The sequence below is a fragment of the Embiotoca jacksoni genome, unplaced genomic scaffold, assembly GCF_022577435.1.
Source record: "Embiotoca jacksoni isolate LCO1_2020_lvr unplaced genomic scaffold, fEmbJac1.0.p SCAF_13, whole genome shotgun sequence".
NCBI lineage: Eukaryota > Metazoa > Chordata > Actinopteri > Embiotocidae > Embiotoca > Embiotoca jacksoni.
The window spans coordinates 18,161,733-18,182,271 of record NW_027185263.1 but is presented as its reverse complement, the minus strand read 5'-3'; the positions used below and the strand labels follow the sequence as shown (position 1 = coordinate 18,182,271).

The 20,539-nt window shown below is 42.5% G+C and overlaps 1 protein-coding gene across 1 annotated transcript in view; it reads right to left on the bottom strand.

The window, feature by feature from the left end:
• auts2a (activator of transcription and developmental regulator AUTS2 a) overlaps positions 1–20,539 on the bottom strand; it is a 299,368-nt gene that overhangs the window by 99,254 nt on the left and 179,575 nt on the right. Inside the window, 1 exon segment of the mRNA XM_069147040.1 lies at positions 652–681. Within this exon segment, the coding sequence (XP_069003141.1) occupies positions 652–681 (30 nt within the window).

Here is a 20,539-nt window from a genome sequence, read left to right as displayed (position 1 = left end):
CTATCAGGCCAAAACTCGGCAAACCCTGCAAAGTGCTTTGACTATTCCCAGTGACCACTTTTTTAATTTGAAACTCTAAAAAAACAGCACTACACATAGGAAGATATTATGTATCCTTACAGTAAGAGGTTTGGATTTAGATTACAGGAACAGAAATAACCAGTGAAGACCTAAATGTAGAGTGTGTTTCTTCAAATCAGCAAAAAAGTGTTTCTCTCAGACAGGCATATATGCAAATCGAAAGAAAGAAAGGTAGATTGATAGATGGATAGATATGGCACAATATATAATAATATAAGCAGTAGAATTCCCACTGTGCATATGCCAGTCAGTGCTATGCTTTAAGCAAAAGAAAGCCTGCACCCACAACCCTGGCTGTCACAGCAGTCTCATTTAAATGTCATCAAAATCCTAAAAACCCAGAACACTTCGATTTAGATTTGGCACATCATTAAGTCATTTATAATTAATGTGCAAGTAATTATGGCTTTCTCACACTTATTAACAGGATGTTAAATTCTAATTACATTGAGTTTTTAGTCCAAAATAATGTCTAATATTTGAATTTTATTGAAACCCGATAAGAGATGCCTTAAACGATCCACCTACGTTCATTAGTACATGAAAAATCACTGCAGTTGGCAGGCTTACCTTGTCGTCTTGGTCACTCTCGGTGTCACACTGTAAGAAAAAGAACGGCAGAGCTTAAATTAGGAACAATGTAAATCCTTGATGTATAAACAGTCCCTGTTTGAATTTAATTCATTTCCAACCCACACAGGTGCCGTGATCCAATTTACCTTTGAAAATAGCACATCTTATCAGCATTTGAATGACAAACTTATCATATGTTCAGCGTCTGAATATCATCAGATCTGTTCATTAGCTGATACAAAGGAAATTTCTCAGGAGCCGCTGTGCCCTTGTTAACATTGAAACCTATGTGAGATTCAGATGGAGCTGGAATTTTAAAACACTAATCGCAACTAGAATGAATAATTCCATGATGTGTGTTCCTGCTTGAGGCTGGGGATGACGAAATGACAAGAGGAGGAAGGGAACTTTGTAATGGAGTGAGGAAAAGTGGCTAGATTTCATTTTTTCGTTCCAATTTCAATTTCAAGGTCCACTTAATTCTTTATCAACTAATTAGTGTGATGCTGGGTGACTGGCGGCCCTCAACGTTGTGCATATGGCTGAGGTGCAGAGAAGCACTGGAGTTGGTAATGAAGAAGGCACTGGGGGGGAATATGGGCAGGGGTTGGTTCAGTGTGTGGGTAGGAGCACAGGGAGGGGTTGGTGGGTGTCGATTAAAGTATGGCAAGGGGTGAAGGAAGGGGGTGAAATGATTGACAGACCAGGGAGTGAGCGACAGAGGGCCCTGCCATTTTTTTCTCTCCTTTTTTTTTTGCCTCCATCTCTTGTTTTTTGCTGATCTGGGGCCCTGCAGAGCTCAAAGGTAGCTGGCTGGGTTTGTGGCTGATCTGTTTCTCCGGCTGGATGGTAAAAAGGGGCCTTGCGAGCTCAGCAGGAGCATAGCATCCAATTTACAGGCCTGTCCCACACGGCCCCAGGGGCTGCCTGCGGCACACTGCCATGATGGTCAGCTCCAGCAGCTCATAAATTATGCAGAGGCAATAAACGCACTGGGCAAACACTCCTCAGACGTTGCCCTGCTCCATTTCTCTCACTCTCTTCCTCCACCACCCACAACATTCCTCCCCCATTTTAATACAGTGTGCAGAAAGCCAGCCGCCCTACAGACTGTCAAAACTGGAAGAATAAATAAGGATAATGTCAGACGAGTGCAGAGTGTGATTACACGTGAGTGTCTGAGTATTATTAAAAGCTACATACTGTTAGCATTTATGCCTCAGTTGCACCTTGTGAATAAATAGGCGTGTCTGTCTCTCTCTCTCGTGGCCTCCCACACAGGACTGACTACTGCAGCAGCAGATAGGATCCACTTGCATTCAGGCCTCTAAGAAGGTGACAACAGTAATGCGACCAAGCACTCATTAGCTGCTTCTCTGTCTGCACGCAATAGACACCAGTGAACACAGGCAAGCGAGGGGTTCAAATAACAGACATTATTTTAGTTCTCCCACAGTGTTGTGATCCATAAGAAAACAGGTCTAGCCTTTCATTCTTGTGTTCCCTTTTTCTCTCTCCCTCCTTTCCCCTGTTCTCCGGCTGTGCAGCCAATTGCTTTGATTGCCAAGATAGAAGCCGGCTGGAATGACTTGCCCTTGCTTGTGAAGCAAATGGAACATGCTAATGGAACTCATCGTATTACCCGATGCAAAAGTGCCATAGCTCATTACTTTAAGATAAAAGGATATCATTGTAGACGGCAAGCAGAATTGACTTTCTGTGCTGCGACTTGATGATGATTTAATCAACTGCTCTCTTTCACTTCTCATCCCTGCGCCTGTCGCTTTCGCAGGTGCTACTAAACGAAGCACTCACACGGCTAGTGGGGTAGAGAAAGAAAAGAAATTGCTGTCATTACTTTTTTCCCGAGGAATAGAAGTATGCAAATTTCCCAGAGCGACAAAGGGTGGAAAAAAGGGAAAACTTAATAAAATGGAAATACCTTTATAATGAGCAAAGTAAAAAATCCTGAGATCGGGCCTGACAGGCAAGGGCAGGTTATTTGATCATCCTTACAGTGCATATGCCGAAGCTCTCTCGAATACACTGCTCAGGCATAGGCCAAGAAGTAACAAATAATAATATCTCTAAAAAGATAAAAACACATTTCAGGCAAATAAACAAGTCGGGGCTGTCACTCACTGATAAGTGATCATAGTGAACTAATGCGTTGCCTCATGCATAACGCAACCTGAGGCGGGGGAGAAGAATCCCTGCATATCAGGAATTTCTTTATTCCTTATATTTCAACTTACTGACTCTTTCATCAGAAACAGAGAGGGAAAGCTAGCAGAAATCTCAGCTTTACACTGAGCGGTTGGAAACAGCCTGACGGATTGGTACACCTCATCATTAATAACTCACGTATGGGATTGTTTTTCGAGGTAAGTATGAGCCCTTGAATTCAGTTAATGCTACAATATGAATAGCAATTGACAGGTTAGTATGAATAAACCTGCAGAGCTATGGTTAACTGTATGTCAAAAACACTTTATATCAATCCTGGGAGGCCACGTCTAATGAATTAGAAATGAACATATTCTACTGAATAGAGCAAAAACACAACGGTGCTATTGAGATCTGGGAAGTTCGCTGTCTGACAGGCTGAGCTCGGAAATTGGTCTTATATAGAGCAACAGTAATGTACAGTAAGGAAACCATTAGTCCTGGGAGGGGGCTGACAAAGGAAAGTGATACTCTATCCAGGCCCAGTGCTATTTACACAGGACCAGCATTATACTGTACAGCGAGACCCAAGTGTTTAGTTTAAGTAACACAGGAATGTCAAACATTAGCTTCAGCTCTAAGAGCTGTTGATGTTGGCCTGTATCCGGAGCACTTCTGATTGCCCCTCTGCTCTCACCCGGGCCTCTCTTTTGGCTGAGTGCTCTTACAAATTTCCCTACACTCTGTCCAAGCATCGAGCCTTTTGTTTATATTGGTCTGAAAGTAGGAGTAAATTATTCTTGTCCTAAATCCTCTCCAGCTGAGAGTAATACTGGCCCAGCAGAGGGGGAACAGAAGGAGCCATGGGCCGAATGTTAAATGGTGCAGCCATGCTATCGTCTGCAGCAGCAGGGCTCACCAAAGTCTCCTGCCAGAGCTACCCGCAGAAAAATGTCTGCACTAAAGAGGTAACCACATCACACAAGGATGCATGCAAGGCAAGTATGTCATGTTCCCCTTTCCAACATAACCTTCTGGAAATCTGCTGGTCCACAAATACTAACAGATGTTAACTTAATCAAGACAAAAAAGACATGACAACAATAATTCTAAAGGGTCAATAGTGTGTGTTTGACAGGCTCATTACAACTTCTGATCCGCCGTCTCTGTTGTCACAAGTTGTCTCTAATATTTTCTTCCATAGTGTATTCTTAAGTCTGGATCTGCGAAGGATGCATACTGTCGCACCCATGAGTGACATTAGCCTGAGGTTATGCTGGTTGCTATCCATGATCTTAGAATTAATTACGGTTGATATGGACTTCATTAAAACACCCTTGTGCACAGAGGATGGTGTCTGTTTATCAACCTGAGCCAGGTTGTCCTGCGGGATGGCCGAAGGGGTTAAAGCCCTGGGAAGACGCCAAGCTGCCTGCATGCCTCGGAGCAGGAGCGACAGCATGAAGGATGGCAGCCATTGCCAGGGTCATCTCTGACAGTGCCAATTTGATGTGCTGTCGTCAAGGGCTCCTCATTCCCTCCTCCTAACAGCTCCTTCCTGATATAGCTGCGAGTCCGGATGGTTTTCTGATGCAAACAGTCACATGGCAAAATGGTTTTCTCCCTTTCCGATGCATCCTCCTCCATCTGCTGCTGGGGCCTGGGTGCCGCCGACCGCCTGCCTGTCACAGCGTGCGTGGAAATTAGCTGGGGAGGAGGTGCTCGCTTGTGCTAATTACATTTTAATCATTGGAAATGTGTTGGCAAATCAAGCCTTGATTGCCATCTTGGAGCCCAGTGCTCCGCTCTGCAGGTTGGGGATGGGGGTGGGATGGCTTGTGGGGCTAGAACGCGTCTGAGCCCAGACTCGCCAAGCTGGACACCTCATCCTCCACAACAGCTTGACATGGCGGCATGCCTGGCCTACCGCTGGGTAGGGGCTGTGCCACATTATTCATGGGGAATAGAGGGAGACCAGGATGGTGAAATGGGGATCCGTGCCATGCATATTCTCAAATCCCCCCCACACTCCCCCCGTATCCATCTCTTTCTTTGATTCCCTCTCTCTTTCTCACTCACACATCACTCAGTCTGCCAGTCCTGCCACTGTGAATTGAGGAACAACAAATAGAGCCGGGCAGGAGGAGACTGATGAGCTCAGGATTTGCTGCACAGCACCTGCTTTGGCCCACAAAGCGAGAGCAGCATGTCCTGTCACAATACGCTCACAAATAAGATTCTCATGAAAGGGAAACAAATAAGTGAACATCTTTATAAAATAATTAGAAAACAATCATTTCTTTTACTGACAAAATAATAATTTAAATAATGTTGAACTTGTAAACTAAAGCATTTTGTTCACAGAGGATGTGGTCTAGTTTGAGGATTTCTATTCTGAGACGATGAAGACTGCAGTGTCAAGCGTGCACACATGCCCAAACGTATACAGTGCTTAAGTGACTTCTCACAAGAGAGAACTTCAATAAACTTTGGAATAACTTTACTGTTGCAATAAGTCCTGCAGACACACATGTCATGAGAAGGTATTCATAAAAGGCAGTTTTGTAAGCACACCTATAAGTTCAGGGAGTGGAAGGAAATTCAACATGACATGCCCGACTGGGACAGCTCATTAAAATAAGCAAAGTTCTGTGGTGATGACATCGAACATCTAATTTCCACAGCATCTGTTTGGTGTCTAACTGTCACATGAAAGTATTGTGGGAAAGAGAAAATGAGAAATAATTCACAACGAAAAGAGGACAACACAGCCGGAGTGTTTCAGACAGTCTACAGAGTCACGTAAGGCAAATGCTTCTTTCAGCAGCCAAAAATGTTTCGTCAGGGAGGACCAGACTTCAGTCTGGACTAATATAACCAGGTCTGATCCTCATGTGCAGCACCAGCCAAATACAGCAGGCCAACATCTGAATGTAATTTCCCTTCAAATGTAAAACTTTATCCAAAAGATATTCAATTTGGCCAGAAACTGACGGATTCCAGTCACTGGGACAGTGGAGCTAGGGGAGGGACGATGGGCCTCCATAAAATAATAACAACTTTATAGTCTGTGACCTTTAGTTTCAATATTCTGGAGTAATTTATTCTAATGTTCTATTTCACTGGACTGTGCCCAAATTTACTGAAAAAGAGAATTTTGTAAATCCGACTTCATTTCATTAAGAAATTGTACTAACGCCACATTGTTAAAACTCTATTGCTTTACTACATAATATCACCAATGTCAAATGTCAAAACAAAGAGTTCAGCAATGTTTACAAAGGAACTCCATGTTGAAATGTACGCTAAGAATAAATAAGGAACACTTTTTGAAATGCATATACACTTTTGGATGTCCGGGATGAAAAGATTTCTTCAGAAGCCATAAAAATGCTGCATGTGTGTGTTGCTTTCTGTTTTTAGTGAGACGGACGGTGGGATATTTAACTCAGCCCGAGATGTTGCAGCGTACTACAGAAGGGATGCTTGGCAGAAACAGATGCCGCCGAAGGGTAAACCACTGTGTTGATCGGTCCCATCCACCCACCAAACACACACACACACACACACACACACACACACACACACACACACACACACACACACACACACACACACACACACACACCTGACAACGACCACAGAGAAGAAACAGAGGTGTGGCACTTTGCCACCATAAAAATCCATTTGTTACACAAACACCAAGTTCAGTGTCTTAACTCGATTTTCGTAGCTACAGGCGAGGCTCCAGGACACCTGGAGGTGGGAAGTATTTACAAGTTATCTAAAAAAAAAGTCAAAAATAAATAAAAAAATAGCTACACCACGCAAGTGTGGACGCATTTCCAAACACACACTTTCCCTCACCACAACCCTGCACTCTGTTCCCAGAAGCCAACGGGGCCCTGAGGCTGAAAGCAGACGCTGAATTAATCAAAGATTAAAAAAAGGATTGGTAGATAATTACATACATCAAACTGCATTGTTTGTGTGGTTGTGGTGACTCCCCTGGGACAGGTCCATTTGGTGTGTATTGTAATTACCCCCACATGCTAGACATTAACAATGATGTGATGTGGCATCTTCTCAGCTTGCTGGTCACACAAGACGCTGAATTTTCAGAGTTTGGACCAGATGAGGGCATCGAACTGAATAGGCATTCTTGACTGCTAACCTATATATAATATTATATATATATAGGTTAGCACCTCAGTGGAAAGAACAGTCAAGAATGCCTGTTATATATATATAATATTAGATATTTCATTGTATATTGAAAAATGAAATATTTATGTTTTATCTTGTATCCTAATAGTATCAAACATTTTCATATGATTCCTAATAAAGTGATATTACTAATAATATTACTCAAAAACATTCTCTGTAGCCACGTCTAACATTACCTATAATATTCATAGTTTGCATGCACTGGGAAGTATTCTTTATAAGGAGAGAAACCCTGTGTTGTCAAGATATATAAACCTCATCTGCTCCCCTTACCTCCCACTTCCAGCCCTCGCTCCCTTCACACTGACTCATAGCTGAGGGGGGAGAAAAACATCAGGATTAGGTTCTGTGCCTCTAATCACTTAACTCCTCACACCTGATGGCACACTATTAACTTTGACTGTCTCCAGTGACCTCGCGGGTCGTTGCCCATCACATCAAGTTTTTATTAGGGAATTTTCCTCATCATTAGCCATGGCCTGGAAACGAGCCATTAATATTCATACTGGCAAACCAAAATGAGGTCCCACTGATTTTCCATCATCCAGGCTATCTACGCAGCTGCTGCCGTTAACAATCACCCCGGTGCTGCACATTTGCCGTGTATCATTATGCAGCTCCATAAAGCTCTTTTCCTGGTTCTACCATGATGGGAAGGAGAGCAAGGTGGAGGAGGAGAAGGCTATGAGGATTGCAGCCAGCTGACACCCGTCAGAGAAACTGGCTAGTTCTGCCAACAATCTGCCTGGAAGTCTCACAGATACCGGCACTTTCTGTGCTAACAACCCCTGCAGGCGCTGCCAGGTACACAGCTGAAATACGCAGAGTTCCCTGCGCTCTCATATTAGAGCACACATTGTTTATCAGTCTGTAATGGGAGCTCGGAACGCATTGTTTCAGAAAAGTTTGGAATCTTGCACAACATGCTGACATATTGTCTGAAGGTAGAGGAGAGGTCTCTTTTTCCAGTAACACTGAATCTTCTACATGGAATACTGATTTACCATGGTGTAATACACACAGCGATATATCCTAAAATAAATATGATTATTTATCAATTTATCAATATAGGGTAGTATTTTAAAAAAAAAGAAAAAGATCGCAGGATGTAATGCTAATATTTCTTCAAATTCCGAGCCTTTTAAATTAGCATAAAAACAGAAGACCAGGGGTCTGACTAAAAGTGTACCATGGATCCAAAATGGCGGCCGGTGTCTCTGCTTCTGTGTTAGCAGCGGAGGGTATTTTACATGCCGGTGAGAGCAGGTGCACAGACTCCATGCGGTGTGAACACCAGCCTGATAAGGTGCTTCACAGGCATCTGGTGGTGATAAGACTCCCTTCTCTTCCCCTTTCACCTCAGCTGAGAGCAGCAGGTCCGACGCGGAGGAAGGCCTCTTCTGTGTCATGGCTGGTAGCTGCAATTAAGTGGTATCGCCCTGACGGGCTCAGATAAACTTCTTGCTGGTACGGTACACGACAGCGTGTTGGACAGATGTGGGGGTCAACCCCCCTCAGGGCTCCTCAGTAAATACAACATGGAAATTAAATCTGTTATATGAATATGTGAAGGGCCACACCCTAAATTTAACCCCGATCGGTTACTTAGTTTGTATATGATGTTTTTAGTGAACACTGGAAGTTATTATTTGGGTAGTATTTAGTTATGAGTTTGAAAATGCTATCTTGATATCACAAACAGACTACACAGTCGACATCTTGCAGCAAAACGAGGACAGAAGGTGAGGCACTAAAACAGATGCAGCTGCTTCAGCAGTCTTCCAAATAATTAGAGCTGCAGTGACAAAACACTTTGTTATTCTCCTACTATGATTTGCTAGCTGTCACGATGTACATCTGAGTTGCCTCATTATACAGAAAGTACTCAAATAAAAGCCGACACTGCACACTCCTGTCAAGATTCTGTCTAGCGCACATGCAAACAAGCAAAGATGAATAAACATTAGTTGTTGTCGAGGGCTGGTCTTTGAGCCGCGAGGCTCACAAAGATCCGCTTTGTACAAAATAAAAATATTTAATTTGAAAGACTGATGCAAGGCAAAATGAAATTAAAAGGAACCCATGCTAACTGGTAAAACAAATTACTCACAGCATGGTAAATTACATTTGCTCCTCCATCAGCGAGATCAAACGAGTCTAGTTTGACTCTCCTGCGCTAATGATTTCCTGCGCTCACCTCCTTTTTCATCCCAGGGGTGTTAATAAACACTCAGTCTTATTTTTTTGTTTGTTTGTTTGGTTTATTTATACATTTCCCAGCTCTACATCTCATCTCGCTCCCTGCCTCTCCCGTTCACTTTGCTCATGCCGGTGGCAGGCTGGGTGCATTAGAGGGATCTAATGTAATCCCAGGGACAGCGGGCTCCTGAAAAACGTGCTCAATTAAAGCAGGATGAGCCCAGTGGGAGCGTCCCTGGCGGGGCATGGGGTGACTGACATGGCCCTTTGGTTGGGATTAATTAGCATGCTAAGTGTTAGAGCATGATAGCAGGTTGAAAGCCACAGACCAGCCTCCTGACAATCACCACCTCCCACAGTACCAGTACGACGGTTATGGTTCTAAGCAGTCCGGCCCCGCGTGTCCCTCAAAGCCTGATTTAATCTCTGGACAAAGGCACAGAAGCACAGACTGAAGCCACATATGAAAGGGGGCTGAGGCTGTTTGTAGTATAGCACCAAGCTCATCACAGATTCTGTATCTCTGACAAAAATCAACAAATAAAATGTTTCGCAGACTTCTACTTACCTTTGAATAAATGATTTACTTTAAAAATAATACCACATTATCATGCCTACTTGAAGAAAACCTCACGGACAACCGAGTTGACCAAAAATGAGCCAAATAAAAGGACTGCAGTGCTGAGGATTGAACTTTTGATAGCTTGCTTTTTTTTTTTTTCATCAAAACCATTAACAGTATATAAGCATGTGGTCAAACTGTGAGTAGTAATGTGAACTTTGATTTTGGAGCTGTGCTCTGACACAGTTTCAAGGCTCTTGTCAAACCGTAATGTTTTTCAGTGTTTTTCATGTGTTTCTGTTTGATTGCTGTACAGCAGAACACCACAGAGCTCGAGCCCCAAGGCTCTATGTTCTATTGACTGCCCCAGCAGTGGGGGGTTGGCTTCCAGAATGAAAGACTACCCATGGATAAAAATGTTTGCCCAGCTTTGTGGGAAATCCAGTGCAACTTGAACACAACAAAATGCCAACATCTGCATCAAATTCGACTCCTGACTTTGTCAACGTTTATCCTTCTACTTTTTACCTGAAATTGGTTCTTGATACTATCTTAGTATCTATTTTTAAAGTTTCCTTTTAAAATACAAATATTTTGTAGTGGAGATTTTTTTGACAGCTCCTCAAACATCTGTACTTAGTGAATTACTGGTTAGTGTGCTGTGGAACAACTCGGCTGATCACCATAATCTAGACCATGTCATCAGAGGCAAGAGAAGAGACTCAGTCAATCTAAGACAAAAGAGTGGAGGATAGAGTTTTCTTGGGCGACCTGTGTCCTGTCAGTGAGTCAGGGTCAGCTGTTATGTGGTGCACCAGCCTCTTTCTTGGCCACTGGGTAGTTTCTCTGAATCATGATCCAATAAAAAAAACAACCGATTTTCAGGTACACTCAAGAGCTTTCAGGCCAACTCAGCACACAAAATCCAGCATAGTGTTTGACAACCCTTCTCTGGGCTGTCGTACGGTCCAAAGACAATAGGAAGCAGAGGGAGAGAGAGAGAGAAAGCCTCTGGAGTGTTTTGTCAGCTGTAGTTACTCTCCAATTATATGGTCAAAATATGGCATTACAGGGCACTCTGCTGTCCAGGCAGCCTGGCTTTGATCAAGTTGTGGCAGAATGTGTTTCACATTAGAGGCCCCAGTATGATGTATGTTTCCTGTCACGACAAGGATAACAGGGAGGTCAGCAGAGCAAGGATCCCCCCTCCGCCCACTAGGAGCAACAACAGTCCCGCATCCATCCCCGATGTCTCCTCCCCTTCCTTCTGGACACTGGGAGAAAAGGGACGGTGAGCGATGGAGAAACAAGGACAGGGAAGTGATCAAAACTGGATCTTCTGGTCGCAAAAATAAAACTAGTACAAATTCCCTAAGATCTTGTTATCGAAGTAAACTTTGCTCCTATAACTATCACCCACCTGCATTACAAGCAACAATTAAAGTGAACTACAATTACTGCCTTGCGGTTGTATGCCTCCACCTACCAGTCAAACTGCAGTTTACGTCCATGTTTATCCCGTCTCATATTGTACATTAAACACACAGGGATGTGACTGAAAGGCAAAATGTCGTCACAATCTCCCCTTCTGTTTCTGAGTTGTGGCATCACATTCATAAGAACGGGGCGGACATGAGGTCACAGTGACCTTGACCTTCAACCACTGAAATCCAATCAGTTCATCTTTAAGTTCACTTGGTGTTTGTGCCACATTTTAAGAAATCCCCTCAAAGCATTCCTGAGATAACATCCCGAGAGTAGGATGGATGGATGGATGGATGGACGGACGGACGGACGGAACAGACATGAGGAAAGTGACTTTTGACAACCAAAGCTGAATCAATTCACTGTTGAGGTCAATTAAAAGTTTGTGCCAAATTTTAAGAAATTACCTCTTTTTTCTGAGATATGGAGTTCACAATGGGAGATCGTGAGGTCAGGTGAGCTTCACTCGACCTTTGACCATTTAAATCAAATCAGTTCATCTTACAGACCAATAACCCCAAATTTGAATATTTTGAAATCTGTATTGTTTACGTCAGCTTGTGGTTGTCTTCCTCTTTGTCCCAGATTACAGGCACAATGCTACGTTTTAATTTTACAAAGTGTTACCCTGTAATCAGAAAATACAGCAAAATTTTGTTCTTTAACTCACTCTCAATTACTCCACCGCGATAACTTTAAACAAAGTATGTTATACATGATATTATCTTTGTGGGCAATGTCATGGTTGAAGTGAACCCTGTGGTTCTCTTCAGTGGTGTGAAGTTGATGGACCATTCGTCACTTAAACACACAGCCAAGGTCACAGAAGATTGCCTTGGAGTACTACAGCCAGCCTCATACATTAACAGTGAAGTGCTCAAGGAAAATTACAGTGACTTTGAATACGCTCGTTTTCACCAACGCATTCCCTGTTGGCTTAGCAGCGCTCTGAAAAAAAAACAAAAAAACACTAATCAAAGATTCCCATGTGGGTGAAGAAAAACATTTCACTACAACATCTCTGAGCGTTGCAGAGCTGCCAGACTTCTGTTAGTCATCTGCTGAGGGCCAGTGTGAGCTCCTCCTGGGGGATATCAGTGGCATCCCAGGCCAGGCATGGTATGTGCTCTCTCCAAGACCCCCCCATCCCACCCCAGGCCCTGCTGCATGCTGGCCTACGCTGCGGACACCACCATCTGTGCTGCCTCCCGTTGGTAAGTTGGCAAACGAAGCCGTACAAGCAGCCCTCCACTGATTTTGGGCGTTCAGCCTGGGGGTTGAAGGAGGAGGAGGGTGGCTGTGGTGCGGCGAGGGATGCTCCCCGGTGTTTCAGAGAGCCACTCCATAACACTTTCCTCATGAGCGCTTCTCCGGAGGGCTGCTGGAATGTCTCGGAGCCATCTGGGGAGAAGTGGAGCGTGGCAGGGAGCAGCTGGACGCTTACAGCTGCTATTTAAGCCCTGGCAACAGAGCTCCATATCAGTCAGTCAGCAGGAAATTCAGGGAGCACAGCAGAGCAGAACCTAGAAGAGGAAAGTTCACAACACAGAGCTCCTGCTCTACACTTCTGACATGAGCTCGCTCTGTCCTTTATTCACTGCACCGCACAGACTTTTCAAATGCAGGAAAAGGCAATGAAAATCTTTGGCATCCAGAGACTGCAGCTGACGGAAAAATCCAGTTCAATGATGCAATCAGCAGCAGAAAAAAACAGCCATTCATGTCAGCCAAGAATATTTGCTGCCAAAAACTCTTGTTATGGTAGGCAATATAGATATCTCAGATTGTACGTGCGAAAAAAAAAAAACACACTTGTACAAGAACACTTAACATTTAGAGAACTTGTTGAGACGTGAAATATTATAGCAAATTATATTCCAGATATCAGATATCATAAGGGATGTACTGTATATACGTGTACTTGTGAGTGAAGAGAAGACTGTAAGTGCAGAACACGTCATGCTGTCTTACATTAAAGATGTGAAATGTGGTTTGCGGAGCAATGTACACGAGATGTTATCTCTGGGGAAAGACAAGTGTGAACATGGCCTCGTCAGATAAAGTGAGGTAGGTCACATTACGCTCTGGGAATCTGTCTTGGCTTACAGCAGCACTTTATTACAAGTAAACACTCTCAAGTAGTTTAATGAAAGCAAATAGAGACCAGTGAGTTTAATGATGGACAGATTTCTTCTTAACAGATTCAGTGTATTTAATAATTCAGAGGAAATACCATACTTTTGTTTTTACAAATGTAAGCATTGTTGAAACATTTTTGATTTTTTTTTTTTTTTTTATGTTCCATTTGCTTTATTTTATTTGATCTTATTTCATTTTACATGTTCGCATGTCCTGTAAAGGTAACAGTGTGGGCAAATATATGTAAAAAATTATAAACATTGGCCTGGTTAACATTGGAGAGGAATAGAAGGTAAATTAACTCCCTTTTCTTTCTTATCTTGTTGACTGTACGAGGAAAATCGGGTCATCTCAAATCCTGACCCCAATCTGAATATTTATACTCATCAAGTTATGTGTGAGCATATAAACATACTGACAACGAATTTGCACTGCAAACTGAAAGTCTATGGCACATACTGAAAGAACATAAAGTTGTGTCTGCGCAGATGACAACTGAGAAAATGCTAACTCGTAACATGCTAACACAATCCAAAGCTCGGAACAAAAGTATTATTTAGAAAATGAAATATATTTCTAGTCTTTGAAAGGTACCTGAGCATCTAGAGACACTTGCAGACAGAGACAACATAAAGAAGCTCTCAGTCTTGGAGACTCAGGCTGAAACATGTGCACTCACAATCAACAAAGAAAGAACTGGATTCCCAGCAAATGTCGATTGGCCGCTGGAGATTGCATGTGAGGTTTTCTCACAAAGCTGTACACGTCTTGATTTTGTGTGGATCCCAGAAGCTCAACCCCCCCATGTGAAGCTATGGGAAAAACTGCTTGTCAGGAGAACATTAATTAAAGTGTTAAAGGTAAAAGAGGTATTGACTTCCTCTCTTGTGCAACCTCCCCAACAACTAGCAGCCAGCAAAACCCCACTGCCCCCCGAGGTAACATCTTCCACTTGCTCAGGCCCAGGAGCTAACTGGAAGAAAAGCCCCACTAAGACCAATTAAGGCCTTCACTAGGAGACTGAAAGGAAGACAAATGGAGGCAGAAGGCCCGATTACAAGAAACCTTTGTACAGATGTAAAGCAATTAGAGCGGTCTCAGGGGCCAGACAGTGCGGTACCTGTGAGTCATGGATCCTACAGCCAGTCGAAAGTCGGAACAATCCCTCTTTTCTGTTTAGGGCCCCAGTCAGCCTGTGTATTAGTGTCATATATCAGCCGATAGGCCTGGTATTGGTTTCTCTAGTGCAGGGAAGAGGCAGCAGTCAGCCAAAGAGGACCACTCCACCCTCCATTATCCGTCTGTTGGGAGAACAGGGGCTCTATTATCCATTCAGGCGGAGCCTTTTCGATAAAACAAGGGCAGATAGGAAGTGTGGAAGCTCTCAGGTGTCTCCTTCCACCAGGGAAGTTTGTCAGAGAGGTCATTCTGATAAAAGCTGGGGTAATTATATTGCACATCACCACCGATTACCAGTCAGGGCACATTTAACCAGCATGGCCCTGTGACCTCTACATCACAACGGAGTGGCAGCAAATCCACACTGACGTAGCCTGAAGACCGTCGATGCAAAAATCTTTAGGGAGCAATCTATATGATTATAGCAAGCTGCCAAATTCCTTACTGCTAAGAGGATTTCTTTGCCTAATGAGGACAGTCATCTTTTTACTTAATATTCTATATTATATTTCAACAAATGCAATATACTCAGTCTTTCTAAATTTCTGTCAAAATTTCAGCATGTCTTTACGAGCCCACAGCTAACATTGATAGTCATAGCAAACAGCAGACAGGGTCACAATCTGCAGAGTAACAAATTGATTGCGAATGGGAATTTATGTTCAGTGGTCTGATGTATAATTAACTAAAGCAAAAACCCTCGTCGTGACCTGAGATTATGAAATAATTTTGACAAATGGAGGCCTGGTCTATAATGACCTTTTTCTCTTCCTCCAAGACGAGCGTAACTGCAGCCCTCATTATTTATGGGAGATTTTAAAAAGCAGGTATAGGAGAATGAATGTGCGGCTGTCAGTGTGTGTAATGGGGCTAATAATGGTGTCCTGCATGCTGCATAATGAACCCCACCCCCATAGAAAAGCTATCTCCTCTTCTCTGCCAGTTTGACAAGCAGCACATTCTTCAGCAAGGTCTCCTGCTTTAAAATCCTCAGTGTGGCAGTGTGGCCAGTATTAACTCAAGATGTAGAGTCATGGCTAGTAAAGACGTCTTTGGGAAATTACTATTGCAGCTGTTTGAGCTATTTGTCTGCAGTCTCATTTGCAGATACTTAACACTTACCATCAAACTAACATAAATAGATTTCCTGTCTGTTAAATGTTATTTCTAAAAGTGATTTAAAAGGATTCAAAAGAGACTACTTTGTTGAATTTAACTATATGTTAATTTTAATGACATAAATACAGCTCTGGGAAATCCTTGCTGTCATTAAGTGCAAATCCCATAAATGTGACTATGTACTGCATAATAAAATATATGTGTGATTGCTTGGAATTGCCAGAGCAGTAAATCTGCACAGCAGTGCTAGCTTGAGTTGGGAGCTGAAGAAAACCATTTGACTTCACAGTTCAAGCTTGATGAAGTCCCTGGATGCTGCTGGTTAAAGACTTAAGCAGATGGCCAAATACTTGGCGCAAGAAAAGAACTGCTCTGAATATTTTTTGGCAAATCTACAGGCATATGGCAAAAGTTCATGCCAAACACTCCATTGCACAAAAAAGATCCCGCCTGTGGGAAAGCAAAAGCATATTAGGAAAGAAATACTGAGAGGCAGAAATGAGGGAATGACAGAAAGATGTTAAAATGTCAGACATATGATACTGTTTTGGTCTGTACACATCTAATTTACTGTAGACCCATCCAGCTCGTCTCAGTCTTAAATAATCACTGTCATAATAACATTGAGTGGAGGGGATAAGCAGGGTTCTGCTTTAGATCAGGGGAGAAACTGAAGCTACAGGGCTGAGTGAGGGAGAACGTGCACTCAGCACACTGGGAAAATCTGACTTTTGGATTGGCAAGAGTTGAAATCCTTTTGTCTACAGCCAAAAGATTAGCTGTGATGACATTTCGTGGTGAGTGGATACACATTTGAGATCTAAGAAGATCACTTGGGATATTTGGTATTAATAAGGACACAAAAAGCAAAAGACAAAAACACCACAAAGCAAAAAAATCAAATTAAAAGCTCATTGTGGGCGACCCCTCCTAATACTACAGACAACTGAATCATACCTTTGATAGCAAAGAGTTTGTATAAGTCATGCACACTTTTAAAACAAAGACACAGCAAGGAAAAAAAGGGCAAACTGAGATCTTGGAACGCTGTAACCACGAGAAGACAAAGTATGATTGGCAGCAGATGCAACATTAGTGGGAGGAGGATCTCTCTCAAGGGCTTGACAGACAGAGAGAGAGTATCAATCATTTTGGTACAGAAGGTGCTTCCAACAATGCGGTCCTCAATCACTTGCTTTTGTTCTACTTGTGGTCCTGCTCCATTGTATTACACAACACACATTTGTTTTGATCTGGGACAGCAGCCTCAAACATCACAGTGCTGTCAATGCAACATCCCCTTTTTCTTCTCTTGTTCATGTAAAGTGTTGAAATATGAGCTAATCAAAAATAGATTGACATTCTTTCAAATCCTGTTGTGAAGGTTCGCTCTGTTTTAAAGGGAGTGATTGGTTATTTAAAGGATAACAGGAAACTGTGATTTTTGGTCTTTATCCTTTTGACAGCCTCTTGCTTTAATTCAGCTTTAATGCAGCTAAATATAGGCCTACAGCCCTTTATGGTTGGAGGTACCTTCAAGAAGGGAAACGAAAAACTTACAGATCTGTCTTTTATTCACAAAACGCTAACAGCAAAAGCACCTGAAGGAAATAATGTGTGTGAACCTGACATGAAAGTGAGGCCAAGGACGTTGTATCCCAAGCGTTAGATTGCTTTCACATCAGATGATTAACTTCATCCATGCTAATTACAGTGAATGGAAACTAATTAAGAGGAACTACGTGTCCGCTAATGAGGATTTGGGGCTGTGTCCATCCTATAACATCATTTGCACTGCGTAACCCGCCAGCAACTTCAACTCTAAAACATCTTCTCTAACTCAGAGAGCTGCGGACACCTTATATTCAAACCAAGCAGATGAAATCATAATTTGTGCATCAGTCTCAATACTAAGAGGATGAGCAATTAAAACCTCAAATGTCTATTAGGGCGACTACCCCGAGAAGAGTTTTCATTAAAATGAAGAGGGAAATGGATCTAAGCACAGTATTTGGGTACAGGCTGTTCCCTTCTGCAAACTCTTACCTCACTTATCCCACTTTCCTCTGTGGTGTGCCCTAATGATGTCCATACTGCTGGTGTGCAGCTAATAAGCAGCTCTAGTAGGATAAGGAATCTCTTGGGAAAACGCCAATTACTTAGTTGGTGGCGGTAGTCGGTTCTTCCTGCCAGGTCCGCCACCACCTGCCTCCACCTGACAACGGCTGCAGGTTGGAGAGAAGGTCGTCCAGGGCAGGACCCCTGACTCTAAACTGCTGAGCTGTTACATCTGGTTCCATCTGGCGTGAGTGGGGCTTTCCTCATCCAAGCAGACAGAAATGTAATTAGGCCAGCAAGACATGGGTAATGCTAGTAAGATCAGCAACAGTAAAGCCAGAAAGCCAGGGACCTTTTCCAGAAATTACCGTCGTATTGACATCACTGATAGGACTGATTACCTTTATTGAGACATTTCTAATGACTGTACTTACTGTACGAGCAGCTACAACAAACTTGTCCAAGTGACAACTCGTGGCCTCAGTGTTTAGTGGCAATGACTGAATACACCACAAGTAGAGAGGAAGTCTTTGAAATATGGAGTCATCATGTGGGACATTATAAAGCTCGCTTATTAGTGATGCTAATATAAAGCTACAGTTTGACAAATTCCCTCTTCTAGATTAATCCCTATCTAATACCATTAATCTGAAAGCAAGCATGCTGTTCCTCTTCAGTCAGAGCCAGTTCTTGATGTTTTCATTACAGTAGCAGTTGCTTAGCCAGCTGCAGGTTTAATTCCCAGGTATTTACCGCCTCATCTCGGTTCTCTCTGTTTGGGTGGCAAATACACCTCGACAAATTCACTTTGCATTTTGAATAAATGAAAGGGGATAGTGATGTCAATCACGAGGCAAGCAGCAGTGAGCTACGAATGCATTAGGCCGCAGTGGCTTGTTTGAACACACACACTGCACATAGAAACACACAAACACACACATACCTAAGCTTTGCTTGGATTCACAAGGGAGCTCAAGCTTATAATTAGCCACACGAGCAGCAATCAGAGCCCATAGACAATACTTCTCCAATGGCTTGTTTTCCTAACCTCTGCGAGACCTCAGGCAGAGGTCCACTTACCCCGTCAGAACCAGCCCACCACTGAAATCAAAACACTGAAATCACTCCATTCCACTGCAGCGCCACTGATTAAATGTGCAGAGTGTAGAGTGCAATTTTCTAAATTACAAGTATTTTGCACATGTAAATATACTTTAATTACAGCAATTAAAGAAGATTACGGGAGATTGGCAGATGGGGAATGTAATGTTGTTTTAATTAGAGTTTGAATGCACTGTAACACAAACAGAATGTTAACCCCTCAGAACAGAATGGGCTGTTAGGCCCTGACAAATTGTATCCTGATGCAGCTTTCTCAAAGCTTATAATCACCTGCAGTTACAATGTGTGCATAACAGAGAGAGAGGCTGGCAAAAACAAAGAGAGAAAATTATGGCTGGGAGGTGGAAAAAGTGAGAGGCACAGAGGAGCAGGATGCAGAGACAATGAAAAACAGATGTAACATTCCTTGACCATGCTGTTCTTGGAGTAGCAGGCTGAATTAGGATGACATGTACAAATATTTTGACAACAGTTAATATGCAATTAGAGGCAATTAAATCGGATTTAGACCCTGAGATCAATCACAGAAAATTAGAAACAGCTCGTGTGCTTGGATACAAGGAACCTTGGAAATTAAGACTAACAAAGGTTCTTGGAACAACATCAAAGCTCAGCCAAGAAAACGAATGAACTAAGCTGACGTGGACAAAAAAATCCTGACCACAAATAGAAGGATAGAAGGATCAAAAGGCTTTGGTGAAATTACCATAGATTACAAAGGTGGGCCAGCGTAATGCTGTTTAAAGTAAACACCTTTACATCAACAATTACAATAAGAACCATGTGAATTTACAGAGAAAAAAAGCACATGCGCAACTCAATCACCACACACGTCAGGTGACTGTGGTGAGTGTTTATGTATCTCCCTCTGAGGGATTTTGGGGTCTTGTACCCTGGATCGAGAAAAATCCCCTCTCAGGATCTATATAGCTGTGTAGCAACATTTAATACATTCCAGTCAATAGCCTATTAGAAATTCTAATTGAAAGTTCAATGCCCTTACGTCTGGGCTTGCAATAAAGATTGCCTTTGGAAAGCCATTTAAAGGCTTAATCTCTTTATCATGCAGTATTTGGAAACCTAACTTTGTTCTTGTTAGGCAGATCAATTGCACTAATTTACAAAATGGGAGAAAATGTCACCCTTCATCCTTTAAATCTCAGCTCGGTGAAGGAGGCGCATTAAAGAGGGGCACCAGTGCTTTCCCCCTATATCAGTAGAAATAGGTGGTCATAGGAGACTTGACCTACACATTTTAATTACCACATGAAATATTCAGCCTCTGAGATTATTCGTGACATCCAGAGAGCAAGCAAGGTCTGTCTCTGCCAGTTAACCCTTTCATTACCAACTGAACAGTTACACACACACACATGACAATGCCCAACACACATATATATCACAATGTCCTTAAAAAAAAACAAGGAGGTAAATGGGGTACATGTCATAAGCGTTTCTCATTAACCTGGATTTGTTAGTCAAATTGTTGTTGTTGATTTTTTTTTTTTTTTTTGGCAGATGTTGACCCCCTGGAAATTATATACACATACTGTTTCTAAAAAATAATGTCATTTTTATCATATAAACACAACTAGAGACGGAAAGAATGCAGAATAGGAATTACTTTGT